The sequence below is a fragment of the Copadichromis virginalis genome, linkage group LG5 (assembly GCF_057382275.1).
Source record: "Copadichromis virginalis isolate Kocher_CV1m ecotype Utaka linkage group LG5, C_Virginalis_male_GT1.1, whole genome shotgun sequence".
Classification (NCBI taxonomy): domain Eukaryota; kingdom Metazoa; phylum Chordata; class Actinopteri; order Cichliformes; family Cichlidae; genus Copadichromis; species Copadichromis virginalis.
Window position 1 is genome coordinate 31124258 of NC_140622.1, and position 26596 is coordinate 31150853.

A 26596-nucleotide genomic window follows, 5' to 3' on the forward strand; every position below is an offset into this window, starting at 1 on the left:
AATAAAATACTAAAAAAAAGGCAAACAATAACATTTTTAAGTTATCTAAGTGACTTACATATCATGTTTAACCTGAGTAGCGAAAGATGGCGGTGGGTTTGAAAACTATTTGCCAGGAGTCCGGTGTTCTCACAGGCTCTAGTGAGGCTTGAACCCCGGCTAGCTATCGAGCTAGTGGGTAACAGACGTCTCCGAAAACGTCAGAGCGCTTTTGAAACTATGTGCTGTCTTGATAAACTGAGCAGATATTTGAGGTTTACACAGCTACATTCTCGCCTGAAAATATGTTAATCTATTATTTTGTGACCCAGAAAGAATAATAAGAGTAATATTAAAACTAACTAGCTGCCGCCATTGTTGGAAACTGAGCTGGGCTGCGCTATGAATTCTGGGACAGAGCTACTTCTTCTTCTGGGTTTAACGGCAGCTGGCATCCTTGTACATGCAGTGCTGCCATCTTCTGTTTCAGTCCGTTATTACACTCTTAAATCCTACTACTTATTCCTGCGTCTTTTGGGATCTTACAAAGCTTCAAACGACGCGTCGACTATTAAATTAGTCGTTGACGTAATCGTGACTAGTCGACTAATCGTGGCAGCCCTACTCACTTCTGATGCAAACCAAGTCATTTTATTCAATAAGCAAGTCTGAAATATGACAGAAACTGCTTGTTTCGGAAAAGAGCTTTAAGGGTTACTCCTAGTAGGGTTTCACGGTGTAAGGAGTTAAATAAATGCATTTCGCTGACATATGAAGTCAGTTTGGCTGAAAGTGTGCAGACACGTCGGGACAGAATCAGCTGTAATGGGACACGAGGAACCTGCAGGGTCTTGTTCTTGTAATGCTTTTGCCTACTGTACGCGTATTACAGATATTGATGCTGAAGAGCTGACATCTGGATAACAAAAGGGTGGAAATGCAGCTCTCTCTGAGCTCCTTCCTTTTATTTGTCAGTGCAGATGATCACACAAACAGCTGTTGTCTTTAATCGTGTTGATATCAGCCCGTTATTCTACCATGCTGGTGTTAACAGAGGAAAAGTCTTCTGATTATAGAAAGCATGAAAGTAGTTAAGGGAGACACTTGAGTTCAGCCTGCAAACAGATTCAAACAGATTCAATAATCTACAGCTACAGCGGCCAAATCGAGTCAGTCAGGGAAGCAAATGTTTTCTTTTTTAATGAGTGTGTTGATAGTGTAAAACAAAAATGTGGCGTCTGTCTGTGTTTAAAATAATAAATGTTAATTGCATCATTCCAGACCTGAAAGAGCAGGTCAAGTTCCTCCTTTCTTCAGGCGGCTCTGAGGATTTTTCCACACTGAGCCTTCTATTTGACACTGAAGTGACACACTCTTATCGGACCTCCATCCAAACTTAACCTTTTCAACTCATTATTAGACTTTAGAGGCAAAACAGGCTTCGTGCTTCATACTCTGATAGTCCTGCTTTTTCTGAGACATCACCGCCGATCATTTTGCTCCAATATCCTGCAGCATGTTGGCAGCATCCTCACACATACAGGAAGACAGACCTGTCTCACTCTCTCTCCCTCTCTCTCTGTCTGTTTGTTACTCTCTCTCTCACTCGCTCACTTTTTGTTCCAGCTGCTGTACAAATCCTGGCTTTCCTTTGCAGACTTATTACCCTGCTCTGCTCTACTCTACATCTCTGCGCCTGGAGACACATGCAAACTTTAAGTGTCATCACACAGCGACACACACACACCTCTCCTGGAGTTCCTGCTGAACCAGAGGAGGAGGAAAGAGGCTGGAAGAAATTGGCCTAAAGTCCTGCAGCCGCCTTCGAACTGCTGGTAATGTAGCGCTAATGTCTGTCTGTCCTCAGCTCCTCCCCTCTCTAAGTCTCTGCCTGTCTGTCTGTCCGTCTGTTGTACTTGGGTTTGTAAACAGTTGTTTCATTGCTGGAGAACACTTGGAGATTTGTAGCGTGATAAATTAACTTTTTTCAGGTTGAGCATAAACACTGGTTACAATAATAACTCACTAATTATCAAAGTAATGCAAGAAATTCTCTGTAAATCACTTAATTACTGAGCAAAACAGCTTCCACGACATGGGCTTGATATCCATGTGGATCACAGAGGAAAACCTGGTTTACGCTTGTGTCTCTTAGTAACACAGGAAGCAATGAACGACTCCTGTGTTATGCTGGTTGGAATAAACAGATCATGCTGCTCATCGTCTGAAGTTGTGGGCGTGAAGTCTTTGCTAGTCAGTTTTTCTCCTTGTTGTTTGAGGTTAGTTTGGTCTGTCAAGGCCCCGTTTGCTTGCTCCCACTGTGCTGCTACAGATATGCATTTCTCTCTGGTTTAATGTGTTTTCCATTGGGTGATGCCAACTTTGCAGAAGATTTCCTGGAACAAAATTCGTCACACTAAATACAACACTTAGAGGCTGGTGATTGTGATTAGTCAAAACGATGTGAGATTACATCGCAACAAACACAGCCATTACTGCCGCGTCCACTCGAAGGAAATGAACTGGACAAACCAACATGTGCAGGCACTGTCAGAGCCGCAGACGATAGTTTGTACTACTGTGTAAAAGATGACATCAAAGTTTAAAATGCCTTAAATCTGCATTATTTCTCATGTCCACCAGGGGGTGACTCCTCTGGTTGCAAAAGACTGCAAGAGCTCCGTAAATAAATACTTTGCTTCATCCTTGTCGGTGCATTTAAATGTCAGAAGCTCGGTGAGCATCTGCTGCTTTTGTGTCAGATATTTATGATATATACATATTTTATAGAGACTCAATATTTCCAGGAGGCAATGGGAGACATGAGAAACTAAAATAAGGATTTTTCAAGCTTTGCTGACATTTTATATTAAATATGAGGCTTAGAATGGGCTTTTGGTTGGCTGACTAAGCATGAGAGTAAGCTATTTATGACCATTTCATAAACAAATGTCTCTAATGTTTGAGTCAACGAAACCCCAAACAATTAAATTGGTTTGAAAAAACAAACAAAAAACAAACAAAAAACGGGAAGGATGATGGGAGATTTTCCTTTGGATCTTTGGAAGTCATAAAAATTAGTCTCTGCAGGAAAAAAAACCCTGTAACTGGTCAACATAAAAACACAAATATGTTTGTTTTCAATGAGCTATAAGTGGTGGCAAGTCAGGTTTTGGATGTCAAACAAGCATCGGTTATTTCAGACTAATAATCTTAGTTTGAATAAACATACATTTGTTGGCTATAAGTGGGGTTTTGCAGATCATGTTACTGAGATGTGACACCAATGTTTAGAGCTGTCTTATGGAAGTTGCCGGTACAATAAGCAGAAAGTAGTTTGCATAAAATATTTGTAATAAAAAGTCAATACAATTCAACTTCAGTTAGTTTGGGTGATTTCTCCAAATCCAGTGGAATGTTTTCGGAAAGCAAAGAGCAGTGGACCAAAGCTCAAGCTTTAAACACCGCCTGGCTTCCATTAATCCATAAACACACAGACTCCTGGTTATTTTTATCCTCTGCTGCTCATATTGGAAGTCTCTCCATCTGAGCCTGCTCATCCAGAAACTGAACTGCTGAACATTTTCCATCTCTTTCCCCTCCCTCCTGTTTTCTTTCTCCTGTCTCAGCTCACATTGGTCTCTCTCGCTCTTTGTTTCCCATTGAATCCTGGTTTCCTATTGGTGAGGGCTGATGTGAGGTGGGAGGGTCTCGGAACTGAATGTGATCAGACCTCCAGTCCGTGGAGCTGCAGACTAAAGTTTTACTCCATCCTAAAGGAAATGTGAATGATTAAAAGAGGGAGGGCGTATGTAGGGGATCAGAATAGCCTCTAACTGTGACACATGTGTGATTTTCAGTGAAACTTCATGGGAGATGTAGTTTTTAACAGTGGTTAAAATTCATTATCTAATATCGCAAAAATAACAAATGAACTAAGATTTAAAGGCATGTTTTGAAGCTTTAACTTTCCCACCAATTATGTTCCATCATAAGACATAAAACATACTCTCACTGTCATGTTCAAGAAACCTGTTGGAGATTATTTGAGCTTTGATGGTGTATTATCCTGCTGGAGCAGCCATCAGAACCTGGGTTATCTGTGGTCAACATGTCCATCCCTTAACATCACATATAAGCTGTTTATCCCCCACACCCTTACAGCACCTCCACCAGCCTGAACCGTTGATATGAGGCAAGATGGATCCATGCTATCAGGCTGTTAACGCCAAATTTTAACGTCCACCTGAATGTTGTAGCAGAAATCGTAACTCAGATTTCTGCTACAAATTTTCTTTTTTGTCCTATCTTGGCAAGCCTGTGTGAATTTCACCCTTGATTTTCTGCTCTTAGAGATGATTATGCAGGAAAATTTAATTAGATCAGCATTTTTGGAGATAATGTGACCATCCTATCTGACACCAGCAATTATGCCACATTCAAAGTCACTTAAATCACCTTTTCCCCTCATTCTGATCCTCAGTTTGAACGTCAGCAGGCCTATATGACTGACGTTCTGCCTTGTGACTGACAATTATTTGTGCAAACAAGCACTTGAATATAAGTAGCCATGAGTGCAATAATAGCCTTCATGATTCCTTTTAATTAAAATGTCCAAATTGTACATATGTTTGCAAAACGTGGAATAGATGCAACACACCACACCTCACCATAAATGACAAATATCTGAAACTCCACTTTCCTTCTAAAGTATAAACTCTTGGGTGTCTCTCATAACTGTTAAAGAAATACATAATGTCTCTCATATGCAGATAAATCTGACAAATATCACCACAGCCAATCAGCTTTAACATTACTCCAGCCCAGAGGGTGGCAGTGATGCACACTGACCCTTCTGGTAACTGGTAATTGGAAATAAAACTGCTCACCAAAGTTCAGACGGGTAACTATAACTTGTCATCTTAAACAAAAACATTAAGTCAAATGGGAACACAAAGGTCTGCGTGTATGAACCGGATTCACTTGTACCACAGTTTGCTCCATACAGATTTGTAGTGTTTATGTAGCATTTTTTTAAAGTGCATTTTATTTGTCCTTAAAATACAAACAGAGGAAACTGTTTCCAGCTGATTTTAACAGTACTTTGAATGTGAGCCACATATGGTAAATGTTTTGGTCAGTGTTATTAGTCCTCAAATTGGAGATGGATTGCAGCAAACCTTTTTTCTTTTTTAATTAAATCTAATATCAGCCATGTGGACTGGTCTAAAAACTGTAATAATCAGGCTCAGAAGTGATCTGAGCCCAGAGCTTTATTACAGTTTTTGTGGATAATTTCTGTTTTCTTTTGAATTAAAGGTTTAAGGACATTATGAGGACCTGACACATGATTCAGGCTTTTGGTTGAATATACGAAAAGTTCACCTGGTGTTTATTTTGACCAAAATGGAGGCGCTACATGTGGAAACCTTTCTGCTGAAAACATGTAAAATTAATACACTGAAACAAAACAGACACAGAAATGTACCAAAAACAGATGATGCATACAAGTCTGATTGTAACTACACCAGATGAGGAATTTTCTGGTTTCTCATAACTGAAACGTGCCGAGATCTAAAATTAAAAAGCTCAGAGCAATGACAAATCAGTTCTAAATAAAATAATTCCCTGGCATTTATTGACTGAGTACGGAAAACAAGTTGTCTATCTGGACAGAAATCAGAGGCTCATATGATACAGAGAATTGCTTAAATCTGCTCCATTCAGAGGGGGAATCAGACATAAAAACAAACTATCAGGTGTGCGAAGGTGTGTTTTAGCCTCAGATCTCTATGCTTTAATAATGACAGGACTGCTGTTTATAGACTAGTCATTACACACATACATGGAACCAGCCATTAGGACCCCAGCCGAGAGCTATATGAGGGACAGAAGCAGTGCTGACAGCTCTTTACTGAGAACTGCTGCAGGTAAAATCCTCTCTCTTTTTGTGTTGTCTATTTTTCTGAAGTTAGAGGTAAACATGAATCTATCTGCTTTACTTCAGTTACTTTACCAGCTGCAGGAAGTAAGAATTTAAATGATCAAGCATTAAAAAGATGATTTAAAATAGGAAAAATACTAAAACCAAAAAGAAATCTTTAAAAAAGGGAGGGGCGCTTTTTTTTAGACCTTTTATAATTTTTCTAACTCATATGTAGCTGAAAAGTGGAAAGATAAAAGAAAATGGGTGTAGAGGGAGATGCAGAAGAATATGAAACAAAGGTCTCATGTTGCTTTCAAAACTTGGACATCTTAAACCCTGAAGAATTTACAGTTTTATATTATTTATTTGTCTTCAGTGTATTCCTTTAACTAGGTGGACTGAGTATTAAATCCATTCTCTTTGGGATTAAACTAAGTTTATAACAACATGTATGCAAAACTTTGCAGCTGTTTGTATTTGTGATGGTTTTTTTTAGTAAAAAAAAACAACAACCTTTCTTTGTGTGGAAAAATGTCCTTTTATTTACTTATTTAACACTGTTTATTTTCACGCTGTCATGATAAAAAGCATGTTTATTGATAGTTAGATCTTATTAAAAGGGGAAAAGTACTGTGTAGCAACCTCCTCCTGAACCTAGTCTGTGCTGCTCTATAGGGATGAGGTGGTGGCTGGTGGTGGCCAGTCTGTGGCTGCTGGTGGCCTTGACCATCCCTGATGCTGAGGCCAGAAACCGACCACGAAACCAGAATGGTGAGATTCTTAGAGTGAGGAGGAGGAGGAAGGATGGACAAGGTGAGACTTTTTTTCCATTCAGGGTAATTTTTTTTTTTCAGTTTAATGCTTAATTGACCAGTACAGAGATTTTTTTTTTACCGTATCAAAAAGATTTGAGGGAGGTAGAGAAAGCCTAGTTTCATTAAAAGCGAAAAGGCACCGAGAATAGATAAGGTGGTTTTAGCAACAGTTATAGCAACAGTTACAATTAGAGCTGTTGTGCTGAAAATGTAATGGGTGATCTCAAAGGTTCTGAAGTGATAGTAGAGTTGACAGGAGTGGAGTTTGGTCTTCATGCTCTGAATCATGTACTTGAGCCCTGGATCTTTCTAGAAATTTCTTGGCAGGGGTGCTGGTGAGAAAGATAAAATGTCACATGTAGTGTGTTTGGGCATTAAACTATCTTTAACATGTCAGTGCCGGACTCATGGTGCATCCACTTCTAGGAAATGGACATCATGTGTCTTGTTTCCACTAATCAGGCACACAGAGCATTTCATGTAGTGATAATGTTTCTGAAGTTGGGCTGTTTCCTGCTATGTGCTACAGTCATATTATCCCAAAAACCAGTGAAGGGCAAGGTCTAAGGTTCTTGTGTGAAAACTGCTGTTTGCTGATGCAAAAACCTATTTACAAAAAAATCCCTCACAAACACAGAAGGGAACATTTAGCTTTCAGTCAGTCTCAAGTAATAAACTCACTGGGAAACAAGTTTAGGTTAAATGACAGTGTCAAAACAACCAAAAACATCCCCATGTTCCTAGAAAGATGCACATTAATATGACCAGTGGTTGCAGGTTTTGGCCGGGCTAGAACTAGACCTCTGAAGATCAGACTGGTTCCTGGTCCCAGCATCCCAGTGGTGCCTGTAGAAGGAAATGCTCTTCTCCTACAACCCTATAAGAACATCCAAGAACAGCACGCCACCTACAACGTCATCCCAGGTCAGTGAGACAACTCTGCTAATCCATGTTTATGTGACCAATAATATAACAGTAACGTAGGGTTACTGTTACATAGATTAGTCGATTCACACATAGGGTGTGGATGGACTAATCAACTTTACTAACAAATATCACAACACAGTGTACAGTGATAAAAAAAAAAACCTTTAAAATTATTCACATTTCCAGTAGGAGATAGATTAGATGCAGCAATTAGAACCAAAGTGGACTTATTAACACAGAAGAAGGAAGTTATTTTTTTAACATATCCCAAAAGATTCACAAATAAATAATAGGTAATAAAATCTTAAGTGATACAGTAAAAAAACATCCAGATTTAGAGAAGCTGCATGTATGAGTCCAGTCAAACAACAGTTCAGCTCAGAAGCTCCATCCTGTTCTCATAACGAAGCTGCCGGCTTTTACAGCACCGCAATTTAATGACAAATCATCACATTCCAAAATGAACAGAAGGGAAAAACATCTGTGGGAAAAGAGCTCGTCAGAGAAGTAGCCCTGAAACATCGCACACAGAGATGGGGACAAAGGCTCCAAAGAATAACCTCAAAGCCATGTGGAAAACCTTCAGTTTAACACATTAAAGTCAGCATTATGTAATTAGAAGGGAAGGTAGCGGCAGCAAGCTTTTGTTGGAAGCTACAAGGATTTTTCCAATTCTTTTTTTTGCTGTTGTTTTGGGTGTAAGAACAAGTCTCTGTTTAAGTGACTGTAATGTAACAGCAACAGTCAGACTGCAGTTTACAGTAGCAAGAAGCGGCTCATCAAACCAGTGGACTTTCCACTGAAGACTGGGGAAATGAAAGACCTCTGACCAGAAGTCACAGCATTTTAGTGTAAGTGTTAATTTAGGATGTATTTATATTTTCAAGGTCCCCTTACTTTGCTTCCTTACCTTGCTTTTTCAACAGATTTACTCAGATTGAGGCCCCATTTATAATTCACAAGTGTTCAAAGTATAATTCCAAGTCATGTGACTGTATTAAGTGGTCAAGGGCAGAAAAACTGGAAAGAAGGACTTTGAGTTATGCATTTTTTATATTTTACACAGGGAGCATTTACTTTATCTTAATCTATTTACATTCACCAGGTCGCCGGCGACCTTTTCAAAATTAGGCTAAGGTTAACAGTAATCTGAGAAGACATCGGCTGGTCTGATCATTTATCGTCTGTGTGTAGCAGCAAACGTTTTAAAGTTTGCAGTGTACCTCAGTTCCACCAAAGCATTCTTATACATGACTGGTCAACAGAACACTGACTAAAAACAGAGTATAACTAACTGTTTACAGAGATTAGGCTGAATCTCTGTAAATTGCAGCAGTCGTTATGGATTTTTGTCTATCTGGCCCAGCAAATTATAAGGGCTATAGCAAAGGAAATCCAACCATCATGAGGGCTTAGGGTGCACCAGACTTCTCGCAGCATTCTTCTGAACAGTAGGACTCTCGTAAAACTCAGATAAAACCTCAGCACCAGTGTCCGCATAACAATCAAAGTTTTAGAAGCAAGAAACAAAGTGATCATGGAGTTTTTCAAAGCTTTTTCAAGAAACTCATCTTTTCAAACTGCTGCACCATCTCCCTCAGTATAATCAGGAAATCTCTGAGCTTCTGCACTGATATACCAAGTAAAAGTAAAAATGACACCATCATACACTCGTGCCTTCAACCTGGCCAAGCTGAAACAACACTAAAGCGTGGCTCATGTCAGTGGATGTAACATCACTTTTGGATTGCACCGCCTTTTGCAAGGATGACAGCAGTGGGTGTAATGGGGCCTTATGCCGAAATGCAGCAAGCTCCCTCTTCCCAGCATGTCCTGGACTGCCCTGCGGCCTCTTCCCAGTTGGACATGCCGAAAACACCTCACTGAGGTGGTGTGCAGGAAAATGCTTAGTCAGATATTACAACCAGGTGACTCCAAGACCAAAGAAGTGTTTCTGTTATATTTATGTGTCATATATTATAATATTATAAAAACTTGTATTGTTTTTAACTGTTGTCCACTAATTGTGCTACTGGTGATAAAAACAACAAATAATATGCTCTGAATGGTATAGGATAGTGCCATATCACAGTGCTTACCAAGCTAACCATGCTATTTAATCAAAAACCTGCAATTTACTGAGCAATGTAGAGAACAGTGACACAGAGACAAAGTTTTAAAGAGAAAAGCTCTAAAGTATGTGTGCTCGAACTGAGATGACAGGGTGACAGTCTCACTGCTCACTGTTAAAAGGACAAAGATATTAGGGAGACCGTATTTAAGAGAAATAACCTGAGCCTCTTAACTACCTGTGTTCCTATAGACGTAACAAAGAGCATACCATTAGAAAGGATAGATGACAGACAGAGCTAACAGACAAAAAAAAAAGAGGCTCTTCCTGCTGTATCATAGTGGTTTACAGTCTTTTATACTGACTCACTGCCAGGCATAGCCTTGTCTTGTCCTCGGTCTCATGTTGAAAGGTGAAGTTAATTCAAAGGGAGGAGTAGAAATGCTTTGTCTGTTTTTTATGGTAAAGTACAGGCTTTAGATTCGACTAGACACACACAGCAATTATTGCAGCAGGCCTGCTGCTGCTGAGGAGCATGAAAAGGGTCCAGGATAAAGTTGTGTCTGGCTCTAAATCTTAAATCACTGCTCAGCTTTGTTCAGTGACTCAATTTGTTGTGGTTCTGTGTTCAGTGAAAATAAGTTCCTTTGTTTGAAAACTAAATTGGTCAATCAGAGGTTTGTTGATGAGATTAGGAATGGGGATGTCAGCTTCTAGCACCAGAGCCAGAAAACAGTCACAACATAAGGTGCTGATTAGATTTGCAGGTTACTGCAAGTCAGACAGATGCCCCATTCACTCCCCAAACAATATGGGGCCACCATCCTGTAAAACTAATGCGGTCAAAAAGTTCCTTGAATCACCCCACCAAAAATGGCTGATGTTTGCTTTAAAGTCAACTTCTTGTGCAGCAGTGCTCCTGGAAGTCTTGTTTTGCACTTTTAAGTCTCTAAATCTCAATGTCAAATTTGCAGAAAACATACACTTCTCTTCCAAACTGACTTAATTTTCACACAGAGGCTCCCCACTGCTGATGACACCTGGATTTACAGCTGTGATCCAGTAGTTTCTCCACAGGTAACAAGTTTTCCTGTAATGTCCCGAGGCATCTAAAGAAGAACATACAGTGGAAACTCCCTGAATTGTGCTACAGTGTGCCAGTAAACAGCACATTATAAAGGCCACTGTTTGGCCTCACCACCTGTCCCACTTGGCTAATGTGAAAGATCAAGTAGGGGTTTAGACAAACACAGGAATATAATCTTGAAGGGCAAGTCATCCAACTTTAAATCAGCAACATTTTAGATTTTCATGAGTAACTTCCTTGAATTTTCTGGTGGCACTTTTTACTAGAACGGTTCTCTTATTTAGCAAACAAAACTACAACAGGGCAGAGGCTGGGAAACTCTTTCAATATGAAGTAAAATAGTGTAATCTCTAAGCAGCACTCCATGATCCAAAGTGTTTCTGTTATTAAGACATGATTCACAGTGAAAATGTTTGGTATCTGAATGAAAAGAAACCACATTTGGTTCTTCTTCTCATTTACCACTATGTAACAAAGTGTCACCCACTGCTTGTTTGATTGTGTTGAGTGACTGCTTGCAGGCTTTGTAATTATGTCCAGTTGTTTCAATGCTAATTATACTTTCAGCATTTGCACAGTTGTTGTGCAGAAAACCAGAAATCTTACCATGTACCCACGATGGTGAGGCTGCAGATGTTTCATAGTGTTTTATGACTGTGTGTGCTCACTGCAGATGTCAAACGCCAATATACTACAGTAGCAGTCATGTTCTTGCCCATAGTGTGTGTCCTTATGGGTACACTGCCAGGTCTTAATGTTTTTCAGACATTATTTGCTAATGTTAAATGTACTAATGCTTCTAGATAATATAAACATTTCATAGTTTGATTTCAATTAATTACTCCTGACATTACTGTCTCTGTGTTGTTTCAGGTAAGCAGGGCCAGTGTGTGTACCAGGGTCTGACCATGTTTGACCAAGCTGTCTGGTCCCCAAAGCCCTGTGTGACTTGTCTGTGTACCGGAGGGCGGGTGGTTTGTGATGAGAGCACCTGTCCCGAAATACACTGTCATTTCCCCTTCACCCCTGCGGGCGAGTGCTGCCCTGTCTGCATGGAGCCAGGTAGAAACACAACATGTGACACAGCCATGGTACAACATTCAGAGGCAACAGATATTAACACCAAAGTCCCCTCAAAACCTAAAGGGGACCTACTAGAGTAACTCAATCAATCAATAATCCACATTTCAAGATGTTCTATCTGCTACTATCTTATGAGTCAGTAGACGTCTCCTTTCTTAAAATGAAACTCGTGTAAATTGTTCATTACATCAGTTCTGAACGGAATCGAAACATTTCCTTGGTGCTGAATAATTTCCATCTCTGAGGCCTCAGCATGTTGCTTCCTGTTTCATCATGGCTTTAAAAATGTGGTATGCACATTTTGGATGCGTGGACATTCATGTTGTGAGAGTTTTAGCATGTTTGTATATTGGGACATAACATCTGTTGTTCAACATGTCTGGGATTAATTTTGCTTTACTGTCAATTCAGATCATCAGAACAAAGACGAATGAATGTGGGACTAATATGAGGTTTAAAGATGAGATGCTGAGTCATATTACTGGGAGATCTGTGGAGATGCTGGAGGCAGAAAACAAATTGTAAAAAAATATTTGTGGGAAAGACTCAGCCAGCAGGCCTGTAGTAAAAACCTTTGGCAATGAGAACATAATTGTTAAATGTAAATATATTTTTACACTGTAATTTTTTGAGTTGCTAATGTTGGGGCAAATAATTTTCTACCTCTGCATGCATGTGCATCCTTTGTTGTAAATGGGAAACTTGTCTTTAAAACCTTCTAAGAATTATGGGGAAAAATAGCTGAACTTACACTATTTTTTCGTTGCTCATATTTTTGCATGCCACATTGAGTGCATATGTACAGAAATACAGCAGAAGAAAACCTCTTTTCTATGACTTGAAGGTCATAGAAAAGGTGTGTTCCTCTACCTGTACACGTGCACCTTCTGTTGTATGTATAAAGTTTACTGGGAAGGAAGCTGTTTTATAGCCAGAACAAAAGTCCAATTATAGTTATTCCCAAGCTCACTGAAAAACCTCAGATGTAAGTTTGTCTCTTTGATTTTATATTTACTAAATGATCTTGTTAACACAAACTTTTTGACTATAAAACAGCACAAGTGTTGGACAAGTGAGCTAAAGTTGGTCTAAATCAGGAACAGTATTTTGCTGCATGATGTTTTTGATTCTTATAAGATGACAAACTGTATGTTTTATAAAATGTATCCATTGCTTCTGCTTCTACAAGACATTTTATAGATTTGAACAGAAAATTTACAGAAACCAACTAACCAACTATAAACTTAGGAGATGCCTAATCAGAAGTATTTAGGCAGTCTGAGCTAATTTGATTCCCCACAAATGTTTGAAATTGAATACAAAATTGGACTCAAAAGATAAATAACAGCCACAAACACTGTCAACAAGGCCAACATCAGGTGGTACAGATATTTTGATGAGGAACTGATCCATTGTTAAATATAACCAACCAGTTCTTAGGCCAAATTTGATTAGCCTTTTACAAAATGAAACTGTCTTGTAACTTCTCTCATTTTCATGACTTAACAAAAACATGAGACACACAAACATTCTCATATGGATGTATGTTTATGAAAACAAGTCTATAATTCATATTCAGATTTAGGACCAGAATGCACCAGTAGCAGCAAACACCACAACAACTGACTTTATCTGACTGTGATCATATGTCTTAGTGGTCTTAGTGGGATTTGGTCCAGACTGGTCTACAGCAGCAGTCTGCTCTGTAGCTTTAACAAGCTGGTCTGAAAGAATGTAGATGGCTGTTTGTTCACAGCACTAACACACAGCCGTCTGTTTGTCCATCTGCTGTCTGTCTGTCCACCTATCACCATGCCTGTCTGTCCCCACCAACCTCAATCTCCATCCTGTTTCCTCTCTTTTATTGCAGTTTCTTTATTTTTCCGCTCTACTTCTTCATCTTTCTCTCTGTCTGTATCTCCAACTTTTTTTTTCTTCACTCCTCTTTTCCTTCCTGTCCCTTTTCCTCCTACCCCTTGATGGGGTGTCCCTCACCACCATAACCCCCCCCCCCCCAGAACCTGACCTCAGCCTTGACATTTCTGGTGACTCCCCAGTTCCCAATGACCCCAGTGATGTCGTGACTCCACTGACCCAAGAGGAGATCCAGAAAATCCTCTGGAGGGAGGCAGAGCAGCATCGTGAGGAGGAAGAACGCGTGAAGAAGAAGGAGGAAGCGAGAAGAAAGAGAAGGAAGCAAAGGAAAGAGCAGGAGGAGAAACAGAGAAAGATAGCTGAGGAGATGAGAAAGCAGGAGGAGGAGGCACTGAGGCTGCAGGAAGAAAAGGAACTGGAGGAGTGGAGCAGGCAGGTAGATGAGGAGCAAAAGAGAAGGCAGGAGGAAGAGGAAGATAGGAGACAGAAGGAGGAAGCAGAGAGAGAAGCAAGAGAGAGGGAAAGGAAGCTAGAGGAGGAAAGGAAAAAGCAGGAGGAGATGCTGAGGGAAGAACTTTTGGATTTAGTTGAAAAGGAGAAAGAGCGGCACGAGGAAGAGAACGAGAGGTACGAGGAAGAGATCGAGAGGCGCGAGGAAGAGATCGAGAGGCGCGAGGAAGAGATCGAGAGGCACGAGGAAGAGAACGAGAGGTACGAGGAAGAGATCGAGAGGCACGAGGAAGAGATCGAGAGGCGCGAGGAAGAGAACGAGAGGCGCGAGGAAGAGAACGAGAGGCGCGAGGAAGAGAACGAGAGGTACGAGGAAGAGATCGAGAGGCGCGAGGAAGAGATCGAGAGGCGCGAGGAAGAGATCGAGAGGCGCGAGGAAGAGATCGAGAGGCGCGAGGAAGAAAAGGAGGAGCAGGAGGAGGAGGTGTGGCTGAGAGGAGATGTGTTTCAAATGCTTCCAAAAGAGCCTGAAGAACCTGAGGAACCAGACCTCCTTCCTGCTCCGATTCCAAGACCTCCAGTTGCTACAGAGGAGGAACAGGTAGAAACCAAAGAGACGGAAGAAGGGGAGGATAGGGAGATCATAGTTGTAAACAGAGGAGGCCTTCCTCCAGGCTGTGACATCTCTGACGTTACTGCCACATGTGAGGATGCCAAACTCACACACTTCCCTCCTCTGGCCATTCCTGAGCTGAAATCCCTCAGTCTGGAGGGTAAGTCAACACCGGAGACACAGAGTCATTAAAGAAAACAAACCCTCAAAACAAACTGAGGATTTCAGAAGGATGTATATTATCAGTAGAGTTATACAAATACAAGTGAAACACTTAAAAAGGAAGCTTCAATATTATGTCAACCCACAACTCAGATGAAGCTTCTTAGCCTTTTTTTTTTTTTTTTTTTTTAACAGTAAGAGAAATATAAAACTGATAATACTCGCATTAGGCTAATGATTGCAGAGGATTTGTACTGTTGCAGTTGAATGCAGTGTTTAATCAGTGACCTTGCATATTGGACAACGAGCAACCTGTAGGCTAATTTAAATATTCATGAACTTTTTTAAGGTGAACTTTTTTGAATGTTCATAATATTTTCATTGTAACATGTTACTGTATTTTGATTCAGTTACCCAGTGTGCTTCCCTTTGCTTACTTTATCATAGTCAGTGTCGGCCCAACCCAGACTTAAAGCATAAAGTTGTCATCGTGTATATGTTGTCTTAGCCTTGTGACATGAACACTGCTGGACAACAATCGCGTACAATCTTTTTACAGTCAAAACAGCAGCATCTTTTACCAAACAAACAACTAATGCGCTGCAAGGTTTGGAAAAAGCAGACTTGCATTATTAACATCGATCATCTAAAGCTGCTAAAAATCTGAAGTTTAACAAGAGAAAGGCATTACAACTGCCACCTACAAGTGAGAAGCTGGAAAAAACTTTTAGTTTGCCAAATTAGTATCACTTACCAGCCTGGGGAAGGGATTTAGAAACTAAGACTCCAATTAAGAAAGCACACAGAAACAAACTACAATTGGAGAAATCCTGTTGTCAATATTAACTGAACTTGCTCTGACCTGCAGGCAACAGCATCAGCCGCATCCCAGCAGATGCCTTTAATGGAATCCCTAACCTGGAGTGGATCAACCTGAAGAAAAACAAACTTACTTCTGCTGGCATTGACGCTAAAGCCTTCAAAGTAAGTCATAATAAAACTGAAAACGACTGAAGCCCAAGCTTTTTAAAAAAAATCATCTGCCAGAAATATAACAATGGTTCAAGTAATAAAGTTTAAAGGTGGGTGTGCAAAGACATATGGCCATCTTCAGTGTAATATCATCAACTCCACGGAGAAAGAAAGGTGTAACATAATAACAAAATCTTTAAGACTTGGTAAGATTTTTAGCAATTTTTTTTTTTATGAGAAGGAAAGTGAATGTCCTACTAAACCTAAAAACATCTGTAAAATATGTAAATACCAAAGAGGTGGAAAGGAAGAAGGAGGTCTGCGTATCTGCTTAGACTACTGCGCCTGACATTTAGATGAGGAGAAGCAGCAGGAAAAAAAACCAAACAGACCAATGGAAAATATCCAAATGTGAAAAAAGTAATCATCTAAACATGTTGCATTTTATTAATAAATGTGACAAATGTGGAAACAACATTAAATGAAAAAAAAATTTAACTACAAATTCAGAGAAGGAAAACAAACATGTATTTCTATAATAATAATAATAATAACAACAAGGATAATAACTTGGTGGCAGCCTATTTTTACTTTCCAGTACTTATACCTGCGTGTGTGTGTTTCAGGGTCTGAAGAAGCTAACACGTCTGTATTTGGATGGAAACCTTTTAGACGTTGTGCCATCTGACCTTCCCCCAACCCTGCAGGAGCTGAAGATCAATGAAAACAGATTGAGAGGGATAGATGAAAACAGCTTCCAGGGTACTGCTATCACATCCTTTAATGACATCCAGCTGGTGTTTCTCTGTCCAAGAAGTCAAAGTACCACAGACATTGATTTGGCACTATCTAAATAAAACTGAATGGAATTGATATGAAATCGCCTTATAGTTTGACCTCATCAATTACATGGCCTGTAGGACTTCCAGAATCAACAGGCATCCCTGAGCACTTATTTGGGCAGCTATAAATATAAATATGATCTTAATTTACATTAATTTTATTCATCAAATAAGCATAAAGCTGCATGTATGGAATTAGTCAAATCTGATGAAAAACACAAAAGTTTGCCCTAAAATAAAGTTTTATGAGACTTTATTAGAGTTATATTTCTAGTAGAATCTTTGCTGCGGCAGGATTCTTCCATAGATTCCCATTCAATATTCCCATGTCTGTCTCCTATATTGCGTCTGGTTACAAACAACCGTTCATTGTTTTAAAATTCAAAATATAAATTGGTTACTTCATGGATTGCACAGCTCACAGACCAAAAGAAAGTTAGATCCTATGTATGGTTATTCACTTCTAAACACACTATTCATCACAAGTTTATCTTTTTTTTATCTTTAAGATTTGAGCAGCCTGGTTATTCTGGAGCTGGAAGGAAATCTGCTGAGTGAGGGGAATGTAGATCCTCTGGCCTTCGCTCCCCTAATCCAGCTTTCCTACCTCAGACTGGGGAGAAACCATTTCCGTACTGTACCACAAGGCCTTCCCAAGTCATTGCTGGTATGAAACAATATCTGTTTCCTTGACTCTCTGACTATCTCTCATTCCTCACACTGGGATACATCCTTGGCCACATTTTTTGACTTATTTAAAAGACCCCCGGGCCTCATATTTGAGATAAAATAGGCTTACATAAGTTCCAAACATTGGGATCTATAAAAACAAACTTGGCAGCCAAATGCTCGCAGCTATATTGAAACTCTAACCTATGTGAATGATATTTGGAGACAGAAGAAAACTGGAAATGCAAACTGCAGAGAGGTGAATTATATGTGATGCCTGTCAACTTATACACAATATTGCCAAAAATATTCAATCACCCATCCAATCTTTAATATATTGATACGTTTTTTCATAGAATTTGTGAGGTGATAGACCTTAATGTTCACATGTAATTCTATAATCTGTGCACACTGTTAAACTAGAATATGGAAGCTTTAATCAGCTCATAAGCCTTTTTGAACTGCAGCTGGCAAAGAAAATAAATATACACAGCTTTCAATAAACCAACCTATTACATAGTTGATCAATTTTTCTTTCACATTGTCAGAGTAGCTGAATTTACTTTTTGCTGAAGTAGCAAAATTTTCTTTTTGGGTCTGATGTTTAATTTCTGCTTCTACCTGTGGGAAACCATTTCACCCGAGCAATTATGGCCTTTGGCTAACCACAAACAATGCAGAACACCAGCGGCACAATGCTGCTGTAAACCTACTTCATTTTATGACACTGGAAAGGTTTTACTTACTCTCTCTGCAAATCCAAACCCTCTGATTGTTGTTCATCCAGAACCAGAGTACAGTCTATCATTAACATGTTTCTCTGCTAAATATTCAGGGTTCCAAGTTTTGTGAGAGACTTTGGCTTTTGAATAGTGAAGAGTTAATGATTATAATTAAAGGTTATGCGTGGTGGTCACACTCCTGCCTGCCTTCTCATTTTACTAATTAGGCTGAAAAAACACAAACACAGCTTTGGCATGAATTATGCATTTACAGCCTTAAACAAAGTCAGGAAGAACAACAAACCCATCTGCCAAGATCTCTGAACAAAAACCATCCAGGAAACATATTTACACTAATTGCATGTGAAATTAGGAACTCACGGCAACATTGGATCCCACTTCCTCATAAATAGTTTCTATTATGACGCTCATGTTGCCAAATATTTTGTTTTATGTTTTTCCATCTTTTAGGAACTCTATTTGGAGAACAACCTTATTGAAGAAATCTCAGAGACCGTTTTCAATCAGACCAGCAATCTGAACATAGTTTCTTTAAGACACAACAAACTGGAGGAGACCAGGATTGCTCCACTGGCATGGATCAACCACAGGTCTGACAGAAAGAGAGGCTTTTACCCCCACAGTAGTGTTACTTTAGCTGTAATTTTCATGGTCTCTTACTGTTAGTAATTGTTTTCATACTGTTACCTTCTCTGCAGAAATTTGGAGTCCATTGACCTTTCATATAATAAGCTTTACATGGTTCCTTCATATCTACCAAGATCTCTAGTTCACTTGGTGCTCTTGGGAAACAATATTGAGAGGATACCTGGTAGGTGTGACTGGTTAAAGGATTATCTGGCTAATAAATGTTACCTTCTTAAAGTTAGCGGACTGACACAAAACCTTCCTATTCAATGTTTTATTTTTTAAACAATAATAACTTTAAATGGATTAGGCTGATGATTGATCTAAGTTTTTTAGAAAATTAACTTCTATAATACATAAGTGGTAAGTGCTAGCTTACTTAGGTCAGTTTCTCCAACACTGAGAAAGCAATGCACAAGCAACATCAGAGGTTTGGGTTTTGTTATGCTCTTTCTGATGTATGGGTACTGGAAGCGGTCAAAATGTATTTATTTTGATCTTTTTATTACCCATCGTTTATTACCCATAAACAAACAAAACAATAAATATATACATAACTAAATAAATAAATAACATGATCAAAGTTAACAGACTACTTTAGAATGACTTAATGATTTGCTGTGTAGTTTAAGGTGAGCTGCAGTTAACACTTATTAAGACTTGTACAGGTAGAGTTAAATTATTGTACAAGGTAAATTATTTTCTTTAAATACCTCCACAGGTTACGTTTTTGCCCACATGCAACCTGGTTTAGAGTACCTCTACCTCTCCTACAACAAACTGGATGGAGAAGGGACTGAACCCGAGTCGTTCTTTGGGGCCTACCACTCCCTGGTAGAACTGTGTTTGGACCACAACCAGCTGGTTGTTGTGCCATCTGGCATCAACGAAATGACCAACTTACACTTCCTCAGACTCGACAATAACATGATCAGGTAAGAAAGCACTATTCATAAATACACATGCATTAATTCTGAATGTTCTAATATGCAAACTTTTTAAACAGTTACTTCCTTGACACACATGAGACTATCTTACTCGTAATTTGTTTATGTTGAGAACATTTTTTGGCACTGGGCGTACTGTTACAGGCAGAATTGTACTGTTATATGTCTGCACTAGCTAATTATAAAATGGGAGCATAAATGAGGCTTATAGAAGACACCTCTTAACAGCTCTCTATATTTGAAACTCTCCAGTCCATTACGGATCAGTTATAAAATAAGAAGAATTTCAAAAATGTAATATCACTTTGCTAATTTTTACATGTTATTTGTTTATGGGTTTTTTCCCCAAATCAAATGCTTTGCACAAACTTCCAAGACAGTAGAGAAAAATTATTACTATTGACTTGATTGGTACAATGGCGTAACTAATAATTAAAATTAAGACTGATGGTGTAATAATGATTTGCATGATTTGCTCCGACTTTAATATGATGACCAGAAATGATTACTGATTTATTTAGTTACAGAAAAAAATAAGATAGTGATTGATGATCTCAAAAAACGAATTTAAGTAAGAAAAGGAGTCAGGAAAAAACAGGTGATTAAACACAGAACCACAAAGTCATTTAAGACCAACAACAAAGCTCCTATGACAGACATGAGTCGGACCAGATGACTGACTCATCCAACACAGACTGCCAAACAATATTATACTGAAAGTTCACTGGATGGAGAGTTGTCTTGACGACAAGAAACAAAACAAGTTGATTCATAGTTCCACCTAGGAGTCGCACTGAATCACCTCATTATGCACTCACAGGTTTCTTGCGCCGTGCACACAGTCCAGGTCGTGGCAGTGTGTTTTATTTGAAATGACCAATTTAAACACTGCACTTTGGTCTGTCTTTATTGGCAAGAAGGCTAACACTGCAGGTGGGAAATTACAATCAGACTTGAAGGAAATATTGCTAACCATTCTAACATATGTGGTGCAATAAATACACAAAAAAACCCTAAAAATGAATAAATATGCACAAAAGTTTAAAACCTTGAAAACGGACTAGAAATGTATATGTTAAATTTCTTCTTAGAAAATGCTAAGTGAGTATTTTCTTCTTTTGGAACATGTTTAACTACACAAAGAAAACAAAAGACGATTTCCAGTAAATGCAACATGAAGTGAAAAGTAATTAGTAGTGTTGGTCTTATATACTCATTATATTAACTAAATATTAATGTCTGTGTATTAATAGTTTTGGTGATTAATGAACTCTGTAACCGTGTATCTTCTGCATATCAGTGAATTGTACATTAAAACGACATGTTTCCCAGAGGGAGCATATATGCAAAAATATACTTGGGCACAGATCAGTACTCCATTATCTGCCAGTTAACACATAATGGAAAAAAGTTTGTTTCAGCTATAGGGAATAAACATGAATCTATATTCTCATGCTATGTCTTCAAGGAGTATTCCTGATGAAGCCATCTGTGACCCAAACCGCAGCGGGGACTCCACCTTGGTGGCTGTAAGATTGGAAAACAACTACATCGACCCACAAAAAATCTCACCAATGGCCTTTTCATGTGTAAGATCTGCATCAAGTGTGGTCTTAAAACCCCAGAAAACCAAGTGAACACACATAAACAAAATAAAAAACTGAGAGACAGTGGACTTTAATCTGCCAAAAGAAGTCAAAATCTCCTTTCATCATTTTTTTCTGTTACTAATATCATACAAATAATATAATACGAATAAACCTAAAAAATTACTAGAAAACGCGTTAGTCTGATGTCAAAATCTGACACACATTCAAACATGGTTACTGTTGTATGGTAAGATGCTATTTGAACATTTTCTACAACTTTAGACCAAACACATGGTTTGGTATCTGGTAAGCTGTCCTGCTCTGTCACTTGGCCTTAAACTGGTGTGAAAGTGACAGAACACATCTGTCCACTCTCAGAAAATCTTCTTCTACTTTTGGCTGGTCCCTCTAGAGGGTCGCCGCTGTGGATCACTGTGTAAAAGGGAAGGAATTCACAGTAAAATGAAAATCCTAATAAAGAAATGGAAAGAATTCTATGAAGTGCGACTGCAAGCACAGCGCATTATTTTTAACAACCTCAGCACCTTCATGTTTCATTTCTCAGCAGCAATTCTTCCACTGCCTGTTTTCATAAAAACCCTGACATGGAAAGCTCACACGTGACACATCCCCTAAGATGATTGTGTTAAACCAAGTGCTGCTGGAGCCAATTCCTCAAACAGATCGAGATGAGATGTAATGACATGCCTGTTCCTCAACATTTTATCTTTATCTTGCTTACGTGAATGGACAGGGCAGTGACCTCCTCAATTGTAGTTAAGTCTGATTTATGTTTGATGCAAAAATTAAGTGGGAGTCTTGCTATTGCATGTGTTATGATTTACAATTCAGCATCATCAAGATGAATGCATCATATGTGATATTGAGCTTTTGTTATGGTATATCCTGCACAGCAACTGTTTCACTTCACTTTGTGGTTAAAAGAATTCACAATGAATTCACAATTCATTACAAAGTTATGACTGCATCTGTATCTGGGTTAACTTCTATTTCTTCTTATCCTGCTTTATATAGTATGTGTCTTAACATGGGTTTATTTAATCCCAGGTAGGAGCAGAGTATGCTAAAGAACTTATGGAGATTATGGCCAAACATTTCTGACTTTAATACTGCTGCATGAAAATATCTTATTTTTCTTACTGTAAATTTGTACTTCTGTGTTTTCTTTTAACTGAATCTTCTTCTTTCCCAGACAGAAACACACAAGACTTTTAGATAATTTAAACTCTTTTACTGTGCATCAGCTTTCAAGCTGTGCAAATTGTAATATAATGTATTACCACTGTGTACATGAAAGGCTCGTTCTACCCTAACGTTGCTTTGAAAAGCTCTCACTAGAGGTCCAAAACACTCAACAATTTACTTTAGATTTTTAATTTTTTTCCCCACAAATTTAAGATATATTTGAAGATTATATCCTTTCATTTGCTCTTGGCTGGCCAACATGCTTAAATTATATGAAGTTGGTGAGTATATTTTACAGTTTAGCACAATGTTATGATGCACGGAAAAAATAAACTTTAAGTTACCATTCCTGTCTGAGTGAAGTCTGCCTAAACCTAGTACCCTCACACACCCAAATAAGTTAGATTATATTGCACTGGATCCCCTGATCATTTACACAGCCTGCCTGTCCAGGACATTTAGGAGTATATTCATGTTATCAAATTAACAGCTTGGGCTTCAGGGAAAAAGTGGAGCCATGATGACTTTTACAGAATAAGAAAAAAAATGTAGTTAACCTTCCATTACATGTCTTTTAGCTATATGTAATACATATTTACTGAAAGCTGCAATTAATAGAGCTGAAAAGCCAACCAATTCATAATATTTTCCTCTACAAGCCTGAGGTTTAGGATCATTTACTTCAGTCACAGACATCGAAAGGATGATTGAAACAGAAAAAAACCTAAACTGTGAGGAGCATAAAACCTCAGCTTCTTTAATGGTAAAAAACCTGAAAATATTAGATAATTATATGGGGACTAAAATTAATTTGAATGAATAAAAGCAATAAAACAAAGAATCACAAATGTGTGGTCAGTTTTCTAGATGCCGGCAGTTGTCATCTGACTGAACCTGGAGCTGGAAAACTTTCCTCCCTTGAACTAAAGCTGAGATGAAAGTTTTTCCTGAGGGAGTTCTCCTCTGCCAACATAAACAGCTGCTCTGTTCATCAGTCTTGCATATCAAACACGTGAGTGAGCAATCATATACTCATTAGTCATGTGACCTCATCCATGCTCCTCAGGATGAGGAGATGTAACTGAAAAAGTAAACTGTAAAGTCATTCCCATGTACTCAGACATTTTATCAGGCACAAAAGATCAGTACGGAGGTGGAACTCAATTCATCTGATTTCTGTGATATAAAAATGGAAAAAAATGAAATTAAAAGGAAAATGAAGCAGTGTTTTTGTTTTTTTGTGAATAACAGTGTATCCCCAACTTTGCAACCTTGTATTTGTGAGACACATGAAAGAAACTGTGACTATGATGCTTTTGTTCACTGGTCAAAACTGAGATACTTACACTCAGCAGCCAATTTGTTAGGCACACCATTCAACTGCTCATTAACGCAAACATGTAATCAGCCAGTCACATGGTACAAATGTATGGAACCAGGCATAAGGACATGGTAACGAAGACCTGCTGGAGTTCAAACTGAGCATCACAATGGTGAAGAAAGGTGATGTAAGTGAGTCTGACTGAGGCATGGTTGTTGGTGCCACACAGGCTGATCGGAGTGTTTATGAAACTGCTGATCTGCTGGAATTTTTCTATACAGCCATCTTTAGGTTTTACGGATAATGGTCATAAAAAGTGAAAATATCCAGTGTGCATCAATTCTCTGAGTGAAAGTTATGCCAGATTCTTTAATGTTGATCCCAGAATTCAGAGGAGAATACCCATTGAGCTGATAGGAAGGTAACAGTAACACAAATGACTACTTTTTACAACAAGTATACGTAGAACATACTGGTTCGATGGAAAAGGTTTGATGGAAAAGACCACACTGTTCGAGATAAGTCTGTGTCTTGCATGCAAACTATAGCAGCAAAATGTTGGTAAAGTACAGGATAAATATTCCAACACAGTGCAAAAACAAAAATTACTTCGTTTTAAGGGGTCATAAGCTAAAACTGCTGGTGACCACTAGGGCTGCCACAAACGATTATTTTGATAGTCGACTAGTCACCGATTATTTTTGCGATTAGTCGACTAATCAGACCATGCATCCATTGGACGTAAAACATACAGCTTATTGCACCAGCATTCATCTGCACTATCATTAGCTTACAGCTTTAAGTGTCTAAGGTATAACAATAAGACTTTTAAGTTATCTAAGTGACTTATATATCATGTTTGAAAATGTTTGTTTGAAAATATGTGGTGTCTTGATAAACTGAGCAGATATTTGAGGTTTACACAGCTACATTCTCGCCTGAAAATATGTTAAACGTTTATTTTGTGACCCAGAAAGAATAATTAGAGTAAAACTAACTAGTAGGGATGGGTATCGTTTAGGTTTTATCCGATACCGGTGCCAAATCGGTACTTTTGAAACGGTGCCGGTGCTCAAACCGGTGCTTAAAGAATGGAGAACACAAAATTGGTCCATAAACCTCTCATGTTCAGCTGTTTTTTGTAAAAATATAACAATGTTAGCCTTTTCTGCAGCTATGGGGCATATATGGTATCACTCTTGGCTGGAAGCAGTGCTTAAACAATGGAAAAACAACAAACTTTGTCCTAAACCTCTCATGTTTAACTGTTTTCCACTTTTTCTTTGGTCATTTTAGCCTTTTTAGCCAGGGTGAAGGGAGTATCTGCCATCAAACAAGAGGACAGCCGCATGTAGCTATGATGATGTTTGCTAGTTCACCTTACATGCATTAATGTAATAACGTGGTTAGCCTACTCAACGTAAATTAGCTACTCACGCAGAGAAGAACGGCTGCTGCCACCATCATCCGTCATCATTTCTGCTACACTGGCAGGGCTAGGGGCCAGGACTCTCCTCTTCGTGTTTTTGGGGGATGTTGCATAACAGGCAACCCACCCGCAGTAGATGTGCTCGGTGTGAGGTCTCGCAGCAAGCTATCAAATACGGCGCATTTCTGGGCTTTAAAAAAAAAACGCTATGCGTCGCCAGGTGTTTCATCGGATTCGAGGTGTTACCTCCTTTGACAGTATCACAGTATCAGCTTAAAGCACTTGTTGCTGCTGAGTTTGCATATTTTGCTATGAAGTACAGCCAGACTTTTGACCGCTTCGCCTTGGACATTTTTAATCTGTAGCTCTGCTCTAACAGAACGTACGTACCTGGCCCCGCCTACTATCCTCGGAAACGTAAAATTATTGGCTAGAATCTAAAGTGTATCACAGCTCAGGAAAAAAAAGCACCGAAATAAAGCACCGAAATGTGCGCTGCTTTTCGGTCTGGTTACTACCGTTTATGACAGAACCGACACCGGTACCCATCCCTACTAACTAGCATTGTTGGAAACGATGGGCTGCGCTATGAATTCTGGGACACAGCTTCTTCTTCTTCGGGGTTTAACGGCAGCTATCATCCTTCTTCATGCAGTGCTGCCATCTTCTGTTTCAGTCCGTTATTACACTCTTAAATCCTACTACTTATTCCTGCGTCTTTTGGGATCTTACAAAGCTTCAAACGACGTGTCGACTATTAAATTAGTCGTTGACGATTTTGATAGTTGATGTAATCGTGACTAATCGACTAATCGTAGCAGCCCTAGTGACCACTGACACAGATTTAGAAGTAAAACAATGTGAGAATACCTAAAATATATTGTTAAATCACTAAATTCAGTTAGAATAGCAGTTAAATGTACTTACTGACCAACAGTTACTTGTGAGCAAAAGTTAGTTTTATGAATAAGAATATATGTCACATTAAAACAAACAAACAAAAAACAAAAGTAGAAAAACAAACAATCAAAACACCAATAATCAATATTAGTGTCGGGTGGAACTGTGGTGAGGTGAGATCATGGTGGAGTGTGGGGCTAGTGAACACTGCTCTGTTGTATAGCCTGGCTGGGTAACAGTGCCAGAAACAGGTAACACACTGAGTTGCAGGGTCACAGTTCTTTTAAAAATGTTTCCTGGCTTCAAAACGTTCCTGTGGCACTAAAGCAACAACAGCACTGAGGCAACTCTTTGGCTAGATGC

At 38.9% G+C, this 26596-nt stretch overlaps 2 protein-coding genes across 6 annotated transcripts in view; one reads left to right on the plus strand and one right to left on the minus strand.

Moving 5' to 3' along the window:
• The window catches only part of cenpp (centromere protein P), a 110461-nt gene that overhangs the window by 5224 nt on the left and 78641 nt on the right, over positions 1–26596 (minus strand). The window lies entirely within an intron of this gene.
• On the plus strand, positions 1600–22933 carry ecm2 (extracellular matrix protein 2, female organ and adipocyte specific). Of its 3 annotated transcripts, none has more exons than XM_085457306.1 (12): positions 1600–1814; positions 6581–6718; positions 7498–7644; positions 11679–11867; positions 13907–14986; positions 15857–15972; positions 16587–16722; positions 17312–17469; positions 18665–18804; positions 18913–19025; positions 19563–19776; positions 21257–22933. In XM_085457306.1, exons 2-12 carry the CDS (start codon positions 6583–6585, stop codon positions 21423–21425), a joined length of 2598 nt encoding a protein of 865 aa, XP_085313432.1. In that variant the 5' UTR covers positions 1600–1814; positions 6581–6582; the 3' UTR covers positions 21426–22933. The 3 variants fall into 3 exon arrangements, with proteins under 3 accessions (XP_085313432.1, XP_085313434.1, XP_085313433.1); XM_085457308.1 differs by having other exon boundaries at positions 13946–14986; XM_085457307.1 differs by lacking the exon at positions 1600–1814 and having other exon boundaries at positions 6568–6718.